This window comes from Vanacampus margaritifer, chromosome 9 (assembly GCF_051991255.1).
Source record: "Vanacampus margaritifer isolate UIUO_Vmar chromosome 9, RoL_Vmar_1.0, whole genome shotgun sequence".
Lineage (NCBI taxonomy): Eukaryota > Metazoa > Chordata > Actinopteri > Syngnathiformes > Syngnathidae > Vanacampus > Vanacampus margaritifer.
Window position 1 is genome coordinate 23428156 of NC_135440.1, and position 17962 is coordinate 23446117.

General features: G+C 37.6%; 1 protein-coding gene and 1 long non-coding RNA gene across 3 annotated transcripts in view; one reads left to right on the plus strand and one right to left on the minus strand.

Annotated features, from left to right (window-relative positions):
* myom3 (myomesin 3) overlaps positions 1 to 17962 on the minus strand; it is a 75831-nt gene that overhangs the window by 55597 nt on the left and 2272 nt on the right. Inside the window, exons 1-3 of one of the 2 annotated variants that reach the window (XM_077575519.1) lie at positions 11981 to 12111; positions 8257 to 8391; positions 1313 to 1417 (exon numbers count right to left, since the gene is read on the minus strand). In XM_077575519.1, coding sequence (XP_077431645.1) covers positions 1313 to 1417; positions 8257 to 8363 — 212 coding nt within the window. In that variant the 5' untranslated portion in view covers positions 8364 to 8391; positions 11981 to 12111. Of the gene's footprint in view, positions 1 to 1312; positions 1418 to 8256; positions 8392 to 11980; positions 12112 to 17962 lie in introns of those variants that run through there. The other variant, XM_077575518.1, reaches the window with a different exon arrangement.
* Positions 1 to 17962, plus strand: part of LOC144057687 (uncharacterized) — a 31340-nt gene that overhangs the window by 9124 nt on the left and 4254 nt on the right. The gene's annotated exons all lie outside the window — the stretch shown is intronic.

Here is a 17962-nt window from a genome sequence, read left to right on the forward strand (position 1 = left end):
ACTCCAACGTCACAAAGTAGGGGAGCGGAGAGCTTTCCAGTGATTTACCCCGGAAGAAAGTCATCAAGTTCTCAATGGTTTCCATTTGAGACGACAAAAAGCCTTCACAGAATTAGATTTGGAATGAAATTTGCCACCCGTGGCTTTGATTGATTTGCTGATTGAAACGTGGCCGTCGTGGCTTTTGTGAAATGTTTGTGCTTGTCACCGTAGTTCCATCTCCAACTGGGTGCCACCACTTCTCATTTATCACATGTATTTGTCTTACACTTGTCTTTTAAGGTCCCAAATGTGTCGCCCGCTGTTCTTTTATTTAATTGCGTTCTCTTTGTGCCGTCGAAGATCAATCAGCTGTGCCGGAAAAGCACGTTTGGTTGCAAATCGGAATCATCTTAAAGGAGGTACGTTATGACATTTTCTTTTCACAAGTTAAAACACTTCCCGGATGTCCTCATGACATGTCTTGTCATTGCTTTTGTCAAAAATGCCCCAATTATCAAGAATAACAGCAGCCTTCTCACCCTCTTTTGTATTTATTTATTTTTTTTTAGAGCGCTGAACGCTTGCTTGGTTCGGTCTTGTCTCCGATTAGTATTTTCGTTACCACGAATTGCATTATACCGTACTTACGCCCCCACCCCCCCCATAATATTTTTCAAAGTTTGTTGTCAAAAGAAAACAGAGCCACCACAACTCGGACCTCCACTCCAAAGCTCCAGGCAGCATTCATCTGCTTAACAAAAACACGACTTTCAAATTTCCGCGGAAATTTTGAATGGGACTGTTGACTCTTGCAAGGTGGAAAGACGCATGTAGTACTTGTAGCAATGGTAGTAGTAGTAGTAGTACTTGTAGTTGTAGTAATTTTAGTAGTAGTCAAATGGCCAAGATGGCCGCCGACCCAGGCGGGCGAGGGGGAGAGAGAGTCCACTTGGCATACCTAATCAATTGGCCAAGATGGCCGCCCGTACATAGGCCAAGCCTTGAGGTACACCAAGACAAAAAGGGGGTGAGTTGAGCTCAACAGTATAAGAGAGATGATTGGCTGAGGCAGTTGCTATGCAGAAGTGAGAGACCAGGCAGCATAGCTAAAAAAAAAGAAAAAAAGCACTATTTAAATAGCAGTCCATTGCATTGCATTTAAAAAAAAAAGAATTAATAATAGAAAATAGAAAAAAAAATTCCTAATTTTTTTTTCCTAAAAAAATAAAATAAATAAATAATAATAGAAAATAGAAAATATAGTATAATGCCCGTCCCTGTTAGACATACCAGACACATCTGCAACACACTCGACTCGATCATATCTCACCACGTCCTGTGGCGGGGACGGTTTTCCATGTCCAGGATCTCCTTAACGGACATCACGTCAGCGGGGATGATGGGAACAAGATCAGAGTACGGGACTTCCTCGTCACTGTCAAATAGAGAGAAAGGAAGTGATGGAAGTTTTTTTTTTTTTTTGCATCAGAGCCGTAACAGAAGATCGCAACTTTTGTGATGTATAAAATACAATTCAGAGGCGATCATTGCTTTCAATACAAAAATGGAAGCAAAATGTAGTTACCTCACACCTGCTGTCCCAGCATTGCTTTGCACACGCACATAAACTTTGATACGACCTCGTAGAAGCTCTTCCTACCATTGCGAGTGGATTTAACGGCGACGTAAAAAAAAGCTGCAAAAAATGCATTTTTTTTTTAATGCGCATTATCAAAGGTGCTTATCTGACAGAAAGGTTGATTGCTTTGTCATGGAAGCTCAGGCAATTATTTGTCTTTGCCTTTTAAACACGAGCCAGCAAAGGCGGAATATTGACCCAAGAGGTCGGAAAGTGTCAAACTTTCCCTCACACATATTCTTGCCTATGTTACGTTTTCTATACTACCGCCTAAAACGATGGACTCTAAAAACTGTTTGGTCAAAAGTAACCCAATTATGGATCAAAAATGGACCGATCCACTTTATGGGTCAATTTGAGCCAACTTTAGTGTAAAATAACTCGGAAATATTAGTCAGATCCTTAACTTGGGTCGAAAAAATTGGCTCATTATGTATAAAACAATCCAGAAAGTTGGGTCTAACTGACCCAAGTAGAGGATCGGTCCATTTTTGACCCATAGTTAGGTTATTTTTGACCCAACTGTTTTTTAGAGTGTGCATAATTTTCATTGTACCACATTATCCCTTTCCCACCTTCTCCTTTGATTTGAGCCAACTTTTAGTGTAAAATAACTCGGAAATATTAGTCAGATCCTTAACTTGGGTCGAAAAATTGGCTCATTATGTATAAAACAATCCAGAAAGTTGGGTCAAATTAGAGGATCGGTCCATTTTTGACCCAACTGTTTTTTAGAGTGTGCATAATTTTCATTGTACAACATTATCCCTTTCCCACCTTCTCCTTTGATTGTGGCAATCTGCATCTTTCTTGACAAACGTTTTTGTGGTAATTTTTTATTTATTTATTTATTTTTAATTTTTAATTTTTTTATATATATTTTTTTTTTCTGGAGAGCTCAGTATTGTTCATTCGGTAATTTTACCGATTTGACATGTCATCATCATTGCTTTTTTTTTTTTTTTTTACAATTTTTTTATCATACAGTTTAGTATATTGTACGTGAAGCCTCAAAACACAATCCCTTTTTTTTTTATGTGCGGTACTCAATCGCTTGGTGTGTGACAAAGAGTTGTTTTTTGTGTGTATGCTGTGCTCCGCCTTTTGTACTACCTGCAAATGTTCCGCAGACCACTTAACAAGTGTAAATTTTTACTTGCCCGTCAACTTCCTCCTAAATTGGAATAATCACAGGATGACATTATATGTTGGTTTGGCTTATACCAGGAGTGTCAAACGTTTGGCCCATGAGTGAAATCAGGTTCACAAATGGGTTCAATTTGGCCCGCGAGATGATCTTGTAAAGTAAAAAAAAAAAAAGTAATGACAGCCAAAATCAAAACATATAAATTCGTAGTTTCACAAGCAATCCTCAGATGAGAAATGCAACTTGTACACGGAATTGACTTGGATGTCGTTATTTTACGCACAACCGGAAATGACGGTTTTTGAAAAAAATAAAATCATAGACCAACATAAATCAAACATAAACGTGCTAAATACGACACAGATTCAGCTACTTGTAACACAAACGCATATGACAGGAATTAACGTCCTATAACTTCCTTAACTGCACCACACAATGCATTCTGGGAACAGTATATGCAAAACAGGCCCGGAACTCATACGAGCAAAGTGTTGCCACATTTGTGTTTTTTTGGGGGGAACAATATTTACACGCTATTTAAAGCTGGCCTGCAAATAGCCAAAATCTATGTATACCTGACATGAATTATTTTTAAATTATATATCATGATTTTACCGGTCCGGCCCACTTGGTAATATATTTTCCTCCATGTGGTCCCTGAGCTAAGTTTGACACCCCTGGTTTATATGGAACAACAACGGTGAAATAAGCTGGCACTTCCATCCTCTCGATATTCATTCGCTCTTCCGCCACTAGAAGGCGTTCGCCGATTCCCTCGTGAAACATAATATGGGCAAAAAAAAAACTCAAAGTTGCATTTCTTCACGTATCTGCTGGTAAATGACAAGTCTTATCTTCTCAGACAGTAAGGAGCTTTAAAGGGATGATGTTTTTTTTTTTGTGGGGGGGGGGGGCTCTTTTGACAAGGCGCAAAAGTCAACAAACACAAACAAAACAAGAAAGTGTCGTTGAGCGCGTCTGACAGGCAGGCGCTCTTTGAAATGTCAATAGCGCTAATCCCATGTCAGCATGACGCTTGTGGATAAAACCAGCCCGTGAGTTTCCTTTTTTTTGCGACTTGTTGGCGTTCGCGCTCGCCGAAGCGTTCCGTCGGCGTTTGCGGATTCCACGCAACTCCACCGCAAGTCATTCTGTGCTTTTCTTTGTGCACGTATTGCAAATGAAGCCTTTGTTTTTTTTTTTGAGAGATTAGTGTTAAGGACGCCGCGTGGAGGCTTTGTCGTGTCGCACGGCGCGTTTTGTTTTAGCCTTTCTCTTTCTCTACAAAGCCTTCTCTGCTCTTGTGGCAAAAAAAAAATCGAATCCACCACATGAGCTGTTTACGCTTAAGTGAGATAAAGCTGATGAGCTTATTCCTCGCATACACACACACACACACGAGCACACTCACGTTCACGGTCAATAGGGAGCTTATATAATAAGGTAGAACGGGGGCCACTGATGTGATCACCAGATGTTTAAGACAATAAAGCTCAATGGGTATATTTACATTATAGTGACAAATTCTTTATGTATGCGATGTACTGGTTGTTTTGCTGGGGATTCCATCTTCGCAGTCATGCTGAAGTGTCAAAGAGGATTTGTCCGATTATTAGTAGTCAGGGACGCCAATAACCGATATTTAGAGCCTTTATTAATTTTCACTAAAAGGCAAAACATTGGCATCAAAAATGAAAAAATACAAACTCCAGCTCTTATTTTTTTAAGCATATGTTTATTGAACAGTAATTAGTGTTCGTAAAATATTGGAGTTAAAAAAAAATAAATCTTAGTAATTAGACAATCTAACAAAAAGTTCAGGAATCTTCCAAGGGCAGTAGCATGTCTTCAAAAGTTAAATAAATAAAAAGTTTAAGTAAATAGCTTCCTATTGTTTGCTACAGTAAATAAAGTTTTTTTTTAAATGTCAAACTATTGGATGTGTTCAAATTTTACTTACTGAAGGTGCAGAGAGTTCTTAGGGTCGGAAGCATCTATGAAAATTTTAATTATTAGTTCCCTTTATTAGTACTTTTTCCCCCTGAACACTTTTTTTTAAATGGATCTATTATCAGCCGTAGGATTCTTCAAAATGGGCGATGCCGATATTTGTCAAAATGCTGAATATCGGCGCCGATAATCGGTCCGTCCCTAGCAAATACTCAAGTACAGACACCTGAAAACGTCCACTAAGTACAACAACAAAATATTTGTAATTGTTTACTTCCCACCCTGCAGTACTCCGCATGTACTCATGCTGAGGATGCATTCAGACAGACACTCCTGCAGACAATAGACACGCGTGTAAGTCTACACCAAAGCACCGTGTCCATTTAAAGCTCACAACAATCGAGTTAGCTGACCTTTGCCTTCTGTCGTCATCATCAAGGTCACATGAGGCATCCTGGTAACTGGAGAAGCAGCTCGCTAAAGCAAGCGGGTCACCCCATTGGTGACCCCTTATTTAGTCTGCACTTTGTTACAAACTTTGTAAAACAGTTGGGGGCTAAAGACTTTAGTGTGATGCAAACGTGCTGCTGTTACCTCGTAAAAAACAAGCAACATCTCATATATTTACTCAGGTGCGACAGCCAGCTTCCGTTGTGAGCCTCTAAGCCCCGAGGCGTCGCTTTCAACCAAGCCCCTTATTATTTTACAAATGGCTATGCAAATCCGCACGGCACTTCTCGTTTTTCTTTTTGTTTGCAAGCCTGGGAAATTTTTCCCCGCGTTTCATCACGGCACGCACAGAACAACTTCTGCTTTTTTTTCTTTTTTTTTTAGGTCTTATTTTTGTTTCTTTCTTCTTTGTATAGACTCCCTTTGAGAGTAAGCTGAAAGGCCGTTGAATTATGTAGCCGGCAGCCCGTGGCCCCTCGCAGTATTTCTCCGGCACGCGAACGCTGTCACATGCATATAAACGACTGAAAAACACACGACTGCGCACGCCGCGTACGCCACCTTGCATTGTTTGTTTGCGCTTTGCCAACATTAATAACAGCTTCCTCAATTTCCTGCAGAAAGGGGAAATAAAAAAAGGGGAAAAATGGTACGCGGCAAGCGCTCGCTTCTTAAATCAAATCTGAACGCCTTCCACTGAGGAGGAAATTTCACAACGCTACCTCCCCTGCTATCACGTCTGCTGCATAGTTTTTGACTGGAGGCGCATTGTCTTTGGGTTCTTCGTCTGTCCGTCGCATTCCCAGTTGAAGCTCATCTCAGGCAAGCCTTCAGGCTACGTCTTTGAATTTGGTATTAACGTTCTGTGGAGTGATGCGAGAGGATTTGACTAGTCATAAAGTCTCCGGTTTCACGCAGAAAGATGGCAAAATTGCCGTATCATTCAGAGCCTTTTATAAAGAACACAGCATCCCACGGTCAGATAACTAGTACAAAGTCAATTCTCTAGAGTAAATTTGACTCTATTTAGAGTGGGACCAAATAGACTCAGTTTTAGAGTAATATGTACACTTGGAGGAGAGTAAAATAAATAAAGTAAAATTCACTCAAGGGTTGAGGAACGAACTTATGACCTTCAGCTTGGGAGACTGCCACACTACTACCTGAGCTATGCCCCTCTTACTGTCCGCTCACATCCAAGAGGAGACCAAAACCATCGTTTTTGGACCCTTGGAGTTAGGAAGGTTCCAGCTGACATGAGCGATATACTAACACACAGCAGGAGCTGCGTGGCTCAGGGAGTAGATCGGTCTACCAAGCTGAAGGTCAAGAGTTCGTTCCTTAACTCATTCACTGCCATTGACGGCTATAGACGTCAAAAATTAATTTTAACTATTTCTATTAGTTTCACATTTTTTTCCACTTTTGTTAACAAGAGTATGAAAACATTGATTTTTTTATTGTACATTTAGAACAGATTAATTACAATTAAAAAAATATATTGCCAGAGGCCCCTAATTTTCAATAATCTTTTCTTCTTTCTTTTTTTAAATTAGGGACATCAGGCGATTTATTATTTTAAATTGTAATTAATCGCATGACTTCAATAGTTAACTCATGATTAATCACAAATTTTATATCTGTTCTAAATGTACAATTAAAAAAAACCTAGGTTTTTATACTCTTGTTAACTAAAGTGGAAAAAATGTGAAACTAATAGAAATAGTTCAAATGAATTTTTGACGTCTATAGCCGTCAATGGCAGTGAATGAGTTAAACCCTTGAGTGACTTTTATTTGTATTTTTTTACAATTCTTTACTTTACTCGCTTCCATGTGTAAATATTACTCTACTCTTTGTTTTTTGTGTTTTGATTTTCGTTAGTTTTAATTCTTTTCAAAAGTGCGTTTGTTAGTTTTAGTCTTTACTAAAATGCTTCACTTTAGTTTTTATTAGTTTTAGTATCAGGTTTTGTGTCTAAAAATTGTATTTGTTGTGTGCAAGGTTTTACAAAAAACAGGAAATCATCACAGTGTAAGTAATGTATAGGAGAAATTAAAAAAAAACATTTTTTTTAAAAATCTGCAAATCAAATACAGGTACCGTATACCAGTCCACAGACTTTGAATTGCAATAAATGCAGTGCATAATACCACTTAGATGCATCGCAACCCTAATGTCTAAACGAGGATGCTCTCACTTTCCATCCCTTGTTTGCCAAGTTGCTGACTTTTAAAATAGATTTGTGGTTTGAATTCCTGACGGCCGTGCTGTAATATCGAAATAAGTTCATTTAAAATCAACCCCAAATGCTTATGTATTAAATTAATTGCCATAGAAAAAAAACGGAGGACATTTTTGCAGCAAAATCTGGTTCTGTTTTTGTAAAAGCGTTTTTTTAATGAGCGAAAATGTTTTAGTGTAAATTAGTTTATTTTTCGTAAACTAAAATAATCTTGTTAATTAGATGCATTGTAAAAAACAAACCTGTAATAACAGAATTAAAATTTTTATTTTACAGTTTTTTTCCCTGTATTTATTTATTTTTATTTTTTATTTTTTCCCCTGTATTTTAAAATATCATTTAATTTACAAAAATAAACTCAGATTTTACATGTCAATTGTAAAATAACATGAAATCACTAACTGTAAAAACATTATTTTTTGTCATATTCTGTTATAATACATATAATCTCGTTAAAATTACAGTTAAAAACTACTTTAATTATGGGGGGGAAAAAACAAAAAATAAGAATTACAAGACAATTTGTTGTTTCACAGTATTTTTCTGGCGCCCCAGCTGCTCAAAAATTACCTTTTTTTAAAAAATTTTTTTTGGTGTGTGGTTGACAACATCATTGAAAGAAAACGAAGTTGCCCAGCAAAACTTGACGCTTTGGTACGAAGTACTAAAAACGAATGCAGTGACGCACTAGATAATTCCAAAATGAATGGAAATGGGAAAAAAAAAGGTAATGTATTTTTTTTCTTCTGTTTTTAGTATACAGTTGATAATGTCCTGCAGATAGATACTTGGAAGCACACGGATTTCTTGGGTTTGTGTGTGGACAAACACTCGATTTCGCACCTCGAGGTGAAGGTCTTCTTGTTACTGTGCGATGACACCTCCATGCTGCAAGACATGCTGGAAGACTCTTCCTTCCGCTCTCGATGCATCCTCGTCCTGGTTTCCATGGTAACCCCCAACAGGCACTTAGTAGGACTGCAAAAGAGTGGAACATTTCTGTCAAAATTCAGAAAATGTTACCTTAAAATTCTCAAAATGTTGCTTGAATTTCTCAAATTCTCAGTTAAAATTTCTCAAATAAATTAATAAATTCTTTAAAATGTTGATTTTAATTTGTCTCAAAAAATGCATTGAAATTATTTAAATTTTTACTTAATCAATATTTTTAAGTTTTCTTTAAAATGCTCTAATTTTTTAAATTAAAATGATCAAATATTCATAACATGCCAATGACATTCCCTAACGTTCCTTTGAAATGAAGCCAATTAATTTGTTAGAATTTTCCCCAAATTTTGTTTTCAAAATGTCATGTCTTTAATTTTTCAAAAATGTTTGTTTTTGTATAATTCACAAAAAAATCATTTCATGAGGTTTTAGCAAGAAGAATTTGGGGAATGAATTAGTTGAATTTCCATTTGAATGAATGAAAATTGGAAATTTACAGAAAATGTTAATGGAAACTTTGTCTCACAAGCAGATATGTAAACCCATCACTAATAACCAAGATGCTGCTAATGTTGTTTGCGATCATCGTTTGATTAACTTTTGCCAATTGAAACTTGGCACATTGTTTCCCACGTATTCCTGTTCCTTTGAAAAACGTCCAACTTTGAAATGACTCTGCTTTTTGTTTCGTCGTCGTTGATTCAGTGTCAATGGGCTGAAGTGTTTTCGGCCTGGTGAACACATGTTATTTCCGACCCTTATTAAATGAATCAGCCCTTTTTGTTTTGCTGCTAATGACTCTCCCGTCGAGGTCCGCCGCTCTCCTCGCCGCCATTAATCATAAAGCAGCTCCCGGTAAGCCAATGTTCTTATGTGACCAAACAAACAAAATCAGGTCGCTGTTGAGTTATAGCTTAATTTTCCCACTTCTACCAACAACGGCCATTTACACAAATGTAATGTGTCTCTTTCAATTAAGTTGTGTCTGGAGCATGTAGGCTAACGGGCTAATAGGCTAATGTGCCTTCCCTGTTGGCTCCTTTGTTTGTGTCTCGGTGGTGTTAAAACAAGACGAGAGCTTTGTGTTAACTGACGGCTTTCTTCCCATTCAACTAATTAAAATGGACCTGTATCCAAAAGCAACGGTGCTTTTTCTTTACATACGAAGAACATTATGTGAACATTCTCCAACTTTTTCCATTAACTCATTCACTGGATTTTGACCGATTTTGCGAGGCCCACAGAATATTGTGATCTATTGCTATAAAAACATGGAACCTACCACAAGAAAGAATTAGAGTCTCTTCTTTCATAAAAAAAGTATATTTCTATGTTTCCGTTTTGCAGCAATTAGCATTAGAATATAGCTATGTTTCATCTCTATTCATATTCCTGTTGAAAAAGAGCTTGTTGCAACATGGGCCTGGCTGATCTCTTATACTCTGCTGCCACCTACTGGCCATTTTTTTGTAGTAACTACCATTGCTTTAAGACACCTCTTCATGTCAGAAGCTGCATCAAAGCCTTCTGTATGCTCTTGCAAAAAAAACAACGTATAAATATGTCTTATTCTTTTTTTTTAAATAGAACTTATTTATACGTTTTTGGGAGCAAATGAGTTAATAGTCTCAAAAAACTTCCATTCAAATTCTCCAGATGTGCTACTGCCAGTCTGTCAAAGGGTTCGGGTGAATCAGTCATTATGCATGTCTGATCTCCTCGGGCAAGTTGTTCCAGCTGAAGCCCGTTAAATGACGCACCGTGGCATCTATTAGAGGGAAGGCCACTAGTCAAATAGAAAATTACACTGTCAACAGGATGACCTAATAATACCAAGTATTTCCTCTTCTTATTGTTATGGGGAAATGCTTCGCCCCGACTGAAAACAAACTCGCTTTCCTGTCTTCCCTCAGTGTGTTATTAAATCCTGCATCCATTGTGGCTTTTAAAATAAATCCAAAAAAAAGTACGACTGTAGAAACATGTAAAGACCCGAGAGATAAGCAAAAGAAAGGGGGAAATTGTAGCCGGCAACACAGGTTGGCTAATCAGTGTGGTGCAGGTGCAGCCTTTGAGGCGGCCTTGGTTTTATGTCAACGAGGACTACCGTGCGCTCTAAATTGTAAGTAACCTTTACAGCGCCAGACAGGCGGAAAATCTGCATGCCACCTGTGCTAAATTACGTCCGTGGATATTTTTTAGCCAACACCACTATCCAAAAGTTGAGGCATTTTTAAATAATTCATTTGTTTTCTATAGCGCGTATCCTCACCAGGGTCACGGGTTAGCTTGCCCAGCTAACCTTTTGCGAGAGAAGCGAGGTACACCCTGGACTGGTCGGCAGCTAATTGCAAAGCACACATAGACAAATAGCCTGGAGAAAATCCAATGCGAGAATCACACCCAGAACATCTTGACTGTGAGGCAGACGTGCTACGAAACATCCCACGAAAACAACAAAGAAGTTAATCAGGAGTAAGAAGCGGAGGGCTTTTTATTTGCCAAGTCAATCGCCAGACTTAAACGCTACAGAGTATGCATTTTATCTGCTGAAGAGGAATAACCACTGAAACTTCCATTCATCTATTCACGTTGGATAGCTTGAGACTTCATTAATATTGTCTTTTAAAGAACTTACAAAAGCGGATTTAGGGATTAAGTGTCTTTTTTTTTATCAGTGGTGTTAAAATTAGTGCGTTAATTTTGAGTTGATATTTAACGTTAAATTGTGCGAATACTGTAAGTAATGTGGCATCAGACGATAAATACCCCGGAAGACGTGAATTTTTTTAAGCAAGTTGAAATTTGAACGGTGTAAATCGGAAGTATTATGTGTGAGTTGGGAGAGTAAAAATCACAATAACATATTCCACAATAATAATTCATATATTTGCATTTGTGAAGACTGGGGTCAAGTTGTATTGTACAATTTTTAAATTGTGCAGACTTTCACTTTGTTAAAGATTAGATAGCTCTTAATATGAAAAGAAAAATGCACTGAGCTGTCACCAATGTCTTACAAATGCAATTATGCCATCTAGTGGCAGAAAATGACATCAACACAAATCAATATCACACTCGGTTTTTACATCTTTTTAATTTAACTCAATTTTATGAATTATTAAGAAATTATTATATCAGTGACTAAAAGATGCAGCCATATTTCTCTTAGTTTAACATTTTTTCCCCACTTTTATGTTAACAAGACTATGAAAACTTAAAATTAAAAACAATATTTTAATGTACATTTTATTTGAAACAGATATAAAAATTTGTGATCAATCGTGAGTTAACTATTGAAGTCATGCGATTAATTACGATTAAAAATTTTCATCGCCCGACACCCCTACTTTTTATGAAAGGATAATCAAGCCCTGGAAGACTTTGTACGGATCCACGGAGACCAATTTGCTCTGACAATCCGCAACCTGAAGCCCCAAAAAGTTTGGGAAACCCTCACATTACTTCATTACAAATTTAAATGACAACCGTTTTTGAAATTTGAAGGACAAACACGGGCACTCGGGCAGACACTGAAAATGTTTTAAATGCCAAAAGATGAATTTGTGTGTGGATGAAAGAATACATTTAAAAATAAATATCCGTGGTAGTCACTTACTCTTTTCCTCAAGGGAGCAGGTAGAATCCTCCGGATCGCAACGTTTTTATGAAACACGCTCGCTTTGTTATAAGCTCTCACGTTCGGTTACCGTCTCATCCCTTTGTGGTCCGTCCGGATCAAGCGACACAATACTCCGACACTGTAAGGTCGTCAAATATAGACCCATGACCAACTGCCCATGCACTCAGTTGCACACACACACACACACATGCATAAACAGTAGTCAGGTCGAATTAAGAGACTTGTGCTGGCTATGGGATGAAGCGATAAGATATGATGAATGACCAGAGCAGCTGATGGGAACAGCTGGAATGCTCTCGGGAGAACAACGAGCTTCACATGTGTCCTTGATAACTTTGACTGGGAGAAAGATATGTTTATTTAATGCAGTGGAGGCTCTCTAAAGTCTAGTTAGTACCATTCGGAATTTGACCAAAGACCTCTGCACCTCGCGAGGCCTCAACAAGTATCAAAGGATCAACTTACTTTTCCCCCAACACTTAGTCCGAAAATGCAGAAAAAAAAGCATGTGCAAATGTTAAAGGGGCCTTTTCTCGTTTTAGTATTTTTTTATACCGGTAATGATTATTACTAGTCAAGGAGATCACTAACCGATATTTGGAGCCGATTCAATTTCAGTAAAAGGGGAAAAAATATTGGCGTGAATTAAAAAAAAAAAAAAAAATCCAGCTTTTAACTTTGTTGGTATGCTTTAAAACATATGTTTAGATTTGCAAAATGTTGAATTTGTTTTTTTAAGTCTTAGACAATCGTCATATGTTTTAAAATTCCCACACACAAACTTCAGGAAGCTCCCAGGGTCCGAAATATGTATTAAAAACTAAATGAAAACCTAAACAACTAAATGTCATAGCTCCCTACAGTTTTCTATAATAAATACATTTATCCGAAATTTCAAAAATAACTAAAATGTTAAACTTTCAGGTATCTTTGTTTTACTTTCAAACAAAAACAAAAGATGCAGCGAGTTCCTAGGGTCAGCAGCAGCTCTTATAAAGCGATTTGAAAATCTAAATAAATAGTTTCCTGAGGTCAGCACAGTTTTATATGGATCTAATATCGGCCATCAGATTTAAAAAAAAAAAAATCGGTCTATCCCTACATGACATTCTGATTAATATTACATTTGTGGAATACGAGTTATGCAGCAACATACAGCCATTTTTATCCATCCCAGGGAGCGGCCATTTTGACACTTTCTGTCGAGTGAAGATGAGCTCAATGTTGCTCAGGTCTCAGGTAACAGCTAATCACAGCTCAAATGAGGTCATCTGAACCCTGATTGGTTGTTATCTGAGATCTGTGGCAAAATGGCCGCCTTCTGATAGTGATAATCACTGCTGGATTTTGCTGCTTAACTCATATTCCACTAACACAATATTAAACAAAATACCATATTTAGACTAGTGGGGCTGCAAAGAACATATTATTGTCAAAACATTTTTTGGGGTTGACTTCCCAGAATGTGTCGGCAATTAATATTCACTTTTGAGATCATTGCATGTGCACTTGTTTGTACCCTGATTTTCCTCTTTTATAGTCACAGATTTTTTGTCTTTTTGGCCCACTATTTTCTGCACACTGAGGAAGCATTAGCCACCCTGTTGCAATTGCAACTACGGATATAACGAAAAGCAAACATCACGATATGAGGTTGGCGATATTAATAATGTATACAAATTCACGATAAAAAAAAAAAAAGCTCCCTCTAGACTTGATTATGGTTTGAGTGTGTGTTATTAGGCTACTCCAATAAAAACAGAAGGAAAGAAAGAAACACACTTTTAATTTCTTGTAATTCAAAGTGGCAAGTTTTAAGTTTGGGGGAAAAAATAACCGACTCAAGGGCAGATCGTTATATGGACGTCGGAGGGTTATTTATAAGCTCTTAAATGGGAACGCGCCTGCCTGTGGAATATATGCAACACAATATGTGCTTGGGTTTCCAGACTGGCCCGTCTCATCATGACACCAGCAATGACTGTCAGACTAAGAATAACCAGCGGGACAAAGCAGCTGTGAGGGGGCTACCTTTTATTAGCGAGACATCCCGGGCCCGCTCGGGATCTGCGCTATCTTTAATTTCTCGTAGGGGATTTCCGTTAAGCTTGAGTAGAGTTGGTGGAGATGGAGTGCAAAAATTTAAGTTCAGCAATCAAGCAAAACCGGATCAATTCTGAGTATTACTAAGATTTAAGTGACTCGAACTGAAAATGATCTGCTTTGGTCAAGTGACATGGGCGTGTTTGTTTTCTAGTGGTCGGAAATTGCTTGAGCTTTTTGCCACAGAAGCTAGACAGAATATCATAAAATAAGGCTTTATTACTTCTACAATACGTTTAAAACACCATTCGGTGGGGGCATCTCTGTAAACAGTTCTCCATTTAGACGTCTGTCAATAGTTGACGGTTTTACTTTAGTCTGGTCTAGTTTTATGAGACACAGTTAAAAATGTTTGTCATTTCACATTATTTTCAACAGGCAAAAACAAAAACTTGTATGTTGATCAACGCTGCAGATAATTGTGTTATTTAACTCATTTGCTCCCAAAAACGTACAAACACGTTCTATTTTAAATGTTTTAAGTGTCTCAAAGATGTCTTTATACGTTCGGTTTTTTTTTACGTATATTTTTTTTATGCTAGAGCATACAGAAGGCTTTGATTATTACACAAACGGCCAGCAGGTGATAGCAGAGCAAAAGAGATAAACCAGGGCCATGTTGAAAAAAAGTTATTTTACTCACATTTCTGAATAGATTTGTGAATAATGATGGAATTTAGTTATATTCTAATGCTAATTGCTGCAAAACTGGAACAGAAAGAAATTTACTTTTTTTTCCTGATGAAAGAAGAGACTAATCTTTCTTTTAGGTAGGTTCCATGTTTTTTATAGCGATAGAACACAATATTCTGTGGGCCTTGCAAAATCAGTCAAAATCCAGTAAGACAGCCGTGAGTGAAGGGGATTGCTTCAGTGAAAATGTCTGGGCGTGAATGAGTTAATGGGAAAACAAAGCAAAAAATCTGATCCTGATTAAAAAAATTTTTATCTGTAGCCTATATTAAGCATCACATACTATACTCTCCCATTTTTTACGAGATGGACTCAAAGATCTCAATCTTCTTCCATACACACAATATCACCATTTCTCTCAAATATTGTTCACAAAACAAGTCTAAATCTGTAGGTGCGTTTTGCGCAAAAGGCAAGTAATGAAAACACATGATTTTCGAAAAAACTTTGTTGAGGTGGTTTTTGAGACGTGTCGAAATAGAACTATTTCGCAAAAGTGTAATGGAAACACTTTTTGCGCATTCCCTGTAGTCATGTGACCCCCGCCCGGTCACGGAGGAAAGGAAGTAGGAAGTACGCGTCGGAGCTGCCTCCTTAGGGGATAACAAGTCTTTTTAAGGACAAAGCGATTTAGCTAGAGAGCCAATATACCACCGTTCAATGCACGTTCCATATCGGAGCATGAGAAATGGCCGTTACCCCGGGCAACAAGCAATCAAGCGACATACGGCGCACGTCCTCGTTGAAATCCATCTGTCCGCACCATAACACAAGATAAGCGCGCGCACACACACAACACCAAATGCCCGAACCCGCCCGATGAGGGGAGAGAGATGTTTTTTTAAGTAATCTTAACAACTCCGGGCATCCGTCTAACGTGAACATCATGATCACCTCCTACAGAACTGCGAGATCTCGCGAGACGGGTCACTACGAGAATTGCGCCTCAGAAGCGAAACGCTCTTCAATGAAAACACAAACGAGTCAAAATTGTACTTTATCAAAATACTACAATATCGCTTTTATTTTTGCAAAAAACTGTAATGGAAAGTGATAGTGAGCACTTCTCCTTTGCCGAGATAACCCAGTCAGTAACGATCAGTTTTCTGCCCCCTTCTGTACTTGCCTGTACTTTTGATGGTGATAGTTTCTCTGAGGCAGGTGTCAAGAACAATTCTGTTCATTGGAAAAAAAAAAAGCGAAAACATTGATATTCTCCCATCCCATTTAAAATCATTTTAAAATTCAACATCGCACCCATTCACATGTTTTATGGAATTTTGTGTGGTAATAGAATTGTTGCTTAAAATAAATAAATAAAAGGCAGCAGTTCAGCTTCCTCTGGGTATTCATTGAGATCACATGTTGCTCCCTTGCAGAGCACCCGAGGTAGGAAATGCGTAATGAGTTTGTCCGGGTGCGACGTGGACGGCATAAATGTCGAAAACAACTCTATTAATCATTCATGCTTGTTTGCTATTCGCACTTATGTATTATGAATAAAAGGCCGTGCTTGGCCTTTACGCACTGCAAACATTTATTCCCCTGTCGGACGCTCTTGCATTTAATCTCAAGTGAAAGTGTAACGCTCTGTAATGTCGCCATTTTGTCTGATCAAGATGTGGCTGCAACCAATCATGGATGCAAATCTCTAAAGAGTCCAGGTAGCTTCAATCCATTCCCTGGCAATCCTTCCCTTACATTCCTGTCCTGTCGCTATCACGGGCCCATTAAGGGCTTGTTAAAAAACAAGCCAACAGAAGCATTTTGCAAAGCGATCGTTTCCGGCCACTTGCCGGCGTCCAGTTTTAACCCTATTTGGTTTGATCCGGGAGCATGTTTGGTGGTTTATCAATGGGAATCAGCAGCCCTGAACACAAAGGGAAAAATCTATTGATTTTTATTCTTAGATCAAGCAATGGCTACTGCTATCTTTCTCTTAGTGAAGCTTGTTTCTTTGTCACTTCTCCCTAAAAACCTGCAATAACTCACTAGTAATATTTTTAAAGGTGACACATTAAATGAAATATACTTTGAAATGTTTACATTATTTGTATTAAACTTTTAATTTAAAAAATACTTTCTAAGCTACTGTTTTTTTCATCTTTAAATGGCTCTAGTTACAAAAATGTGTATAATTATATAATTAAAGGATTAATTATTAAATTGTACTTTTAACAATGTATTGTTTATGGCTTTATTCCTCTATTAGGTGCCTAGATCTGAAAATGTGTCTGAAACCGAGCCGCTATAAATTTCACCAAATTGCGATTATATATGCATAATTATTCATTTAAAGTTATTATTAAATTGCATTTTTAACTCATTCACTACCAGCCATTTTCACTGAAGCAACCCCCTTCGCTCCCGGCTGTTTTACTGGATTTTGACTGATTTTGCAAGTCCCACAGAATATTCTAATAATATTATATTCTTATAATAATGTTCTATTGCTATAAAAACATGGAACCTACCAAAAGAAAGAATAGAGTCTCTTCTTTCATCAGGAACAAAAAGTACATTTGTGTCTGTTTCTGTTTTGCAGAAATTAGCATTAGAATATAGCTAAGTTTATGAATAATGAAAGCAATACTTGTCATTGATACAAAGCGGCCCCTTTAAATTCACAGCCGAAAGCAAATATCTAAATTTTATTAAACAAATATCGAAGAGCGGCTTTATCAGCTCTGTATTCCCAGGAAAATCTCATTGACCTTATACCTTTAACACCTCATCATACAATACTATACACACCTCCAACTAACCAGCACTAATTACACCTTCACTCATGGGATATCAAAAGCAGACTATAGGTGTTTTTCATCCATTTCTTTTTTTTTTATTACCACGGACGGGCAATTGAAAAACCATCATAAAAGTCCACGTTGCTGGGATGCGCTTGGATCTCAGCGTATAAAGTTCATTTCAGCGAAACAATAAAACTTAATCAGAATGGAAGAAAAACAGAAATGAAAATAGAATAACATGAATTGAATGACTCTCAAGCTAGAGCTGTACAGCTAATATTTCTAGTTATGTGTCTTCAAAGCGTGTCTTACTTGTTTTTCATTGATCTGGAATCTCTGATCTAGTGTAGTGCATGCACCCAAACATTCCTTCTAAAGATTTGCAAAGACGTTTCTCCCTTCCATCTGCATCTTT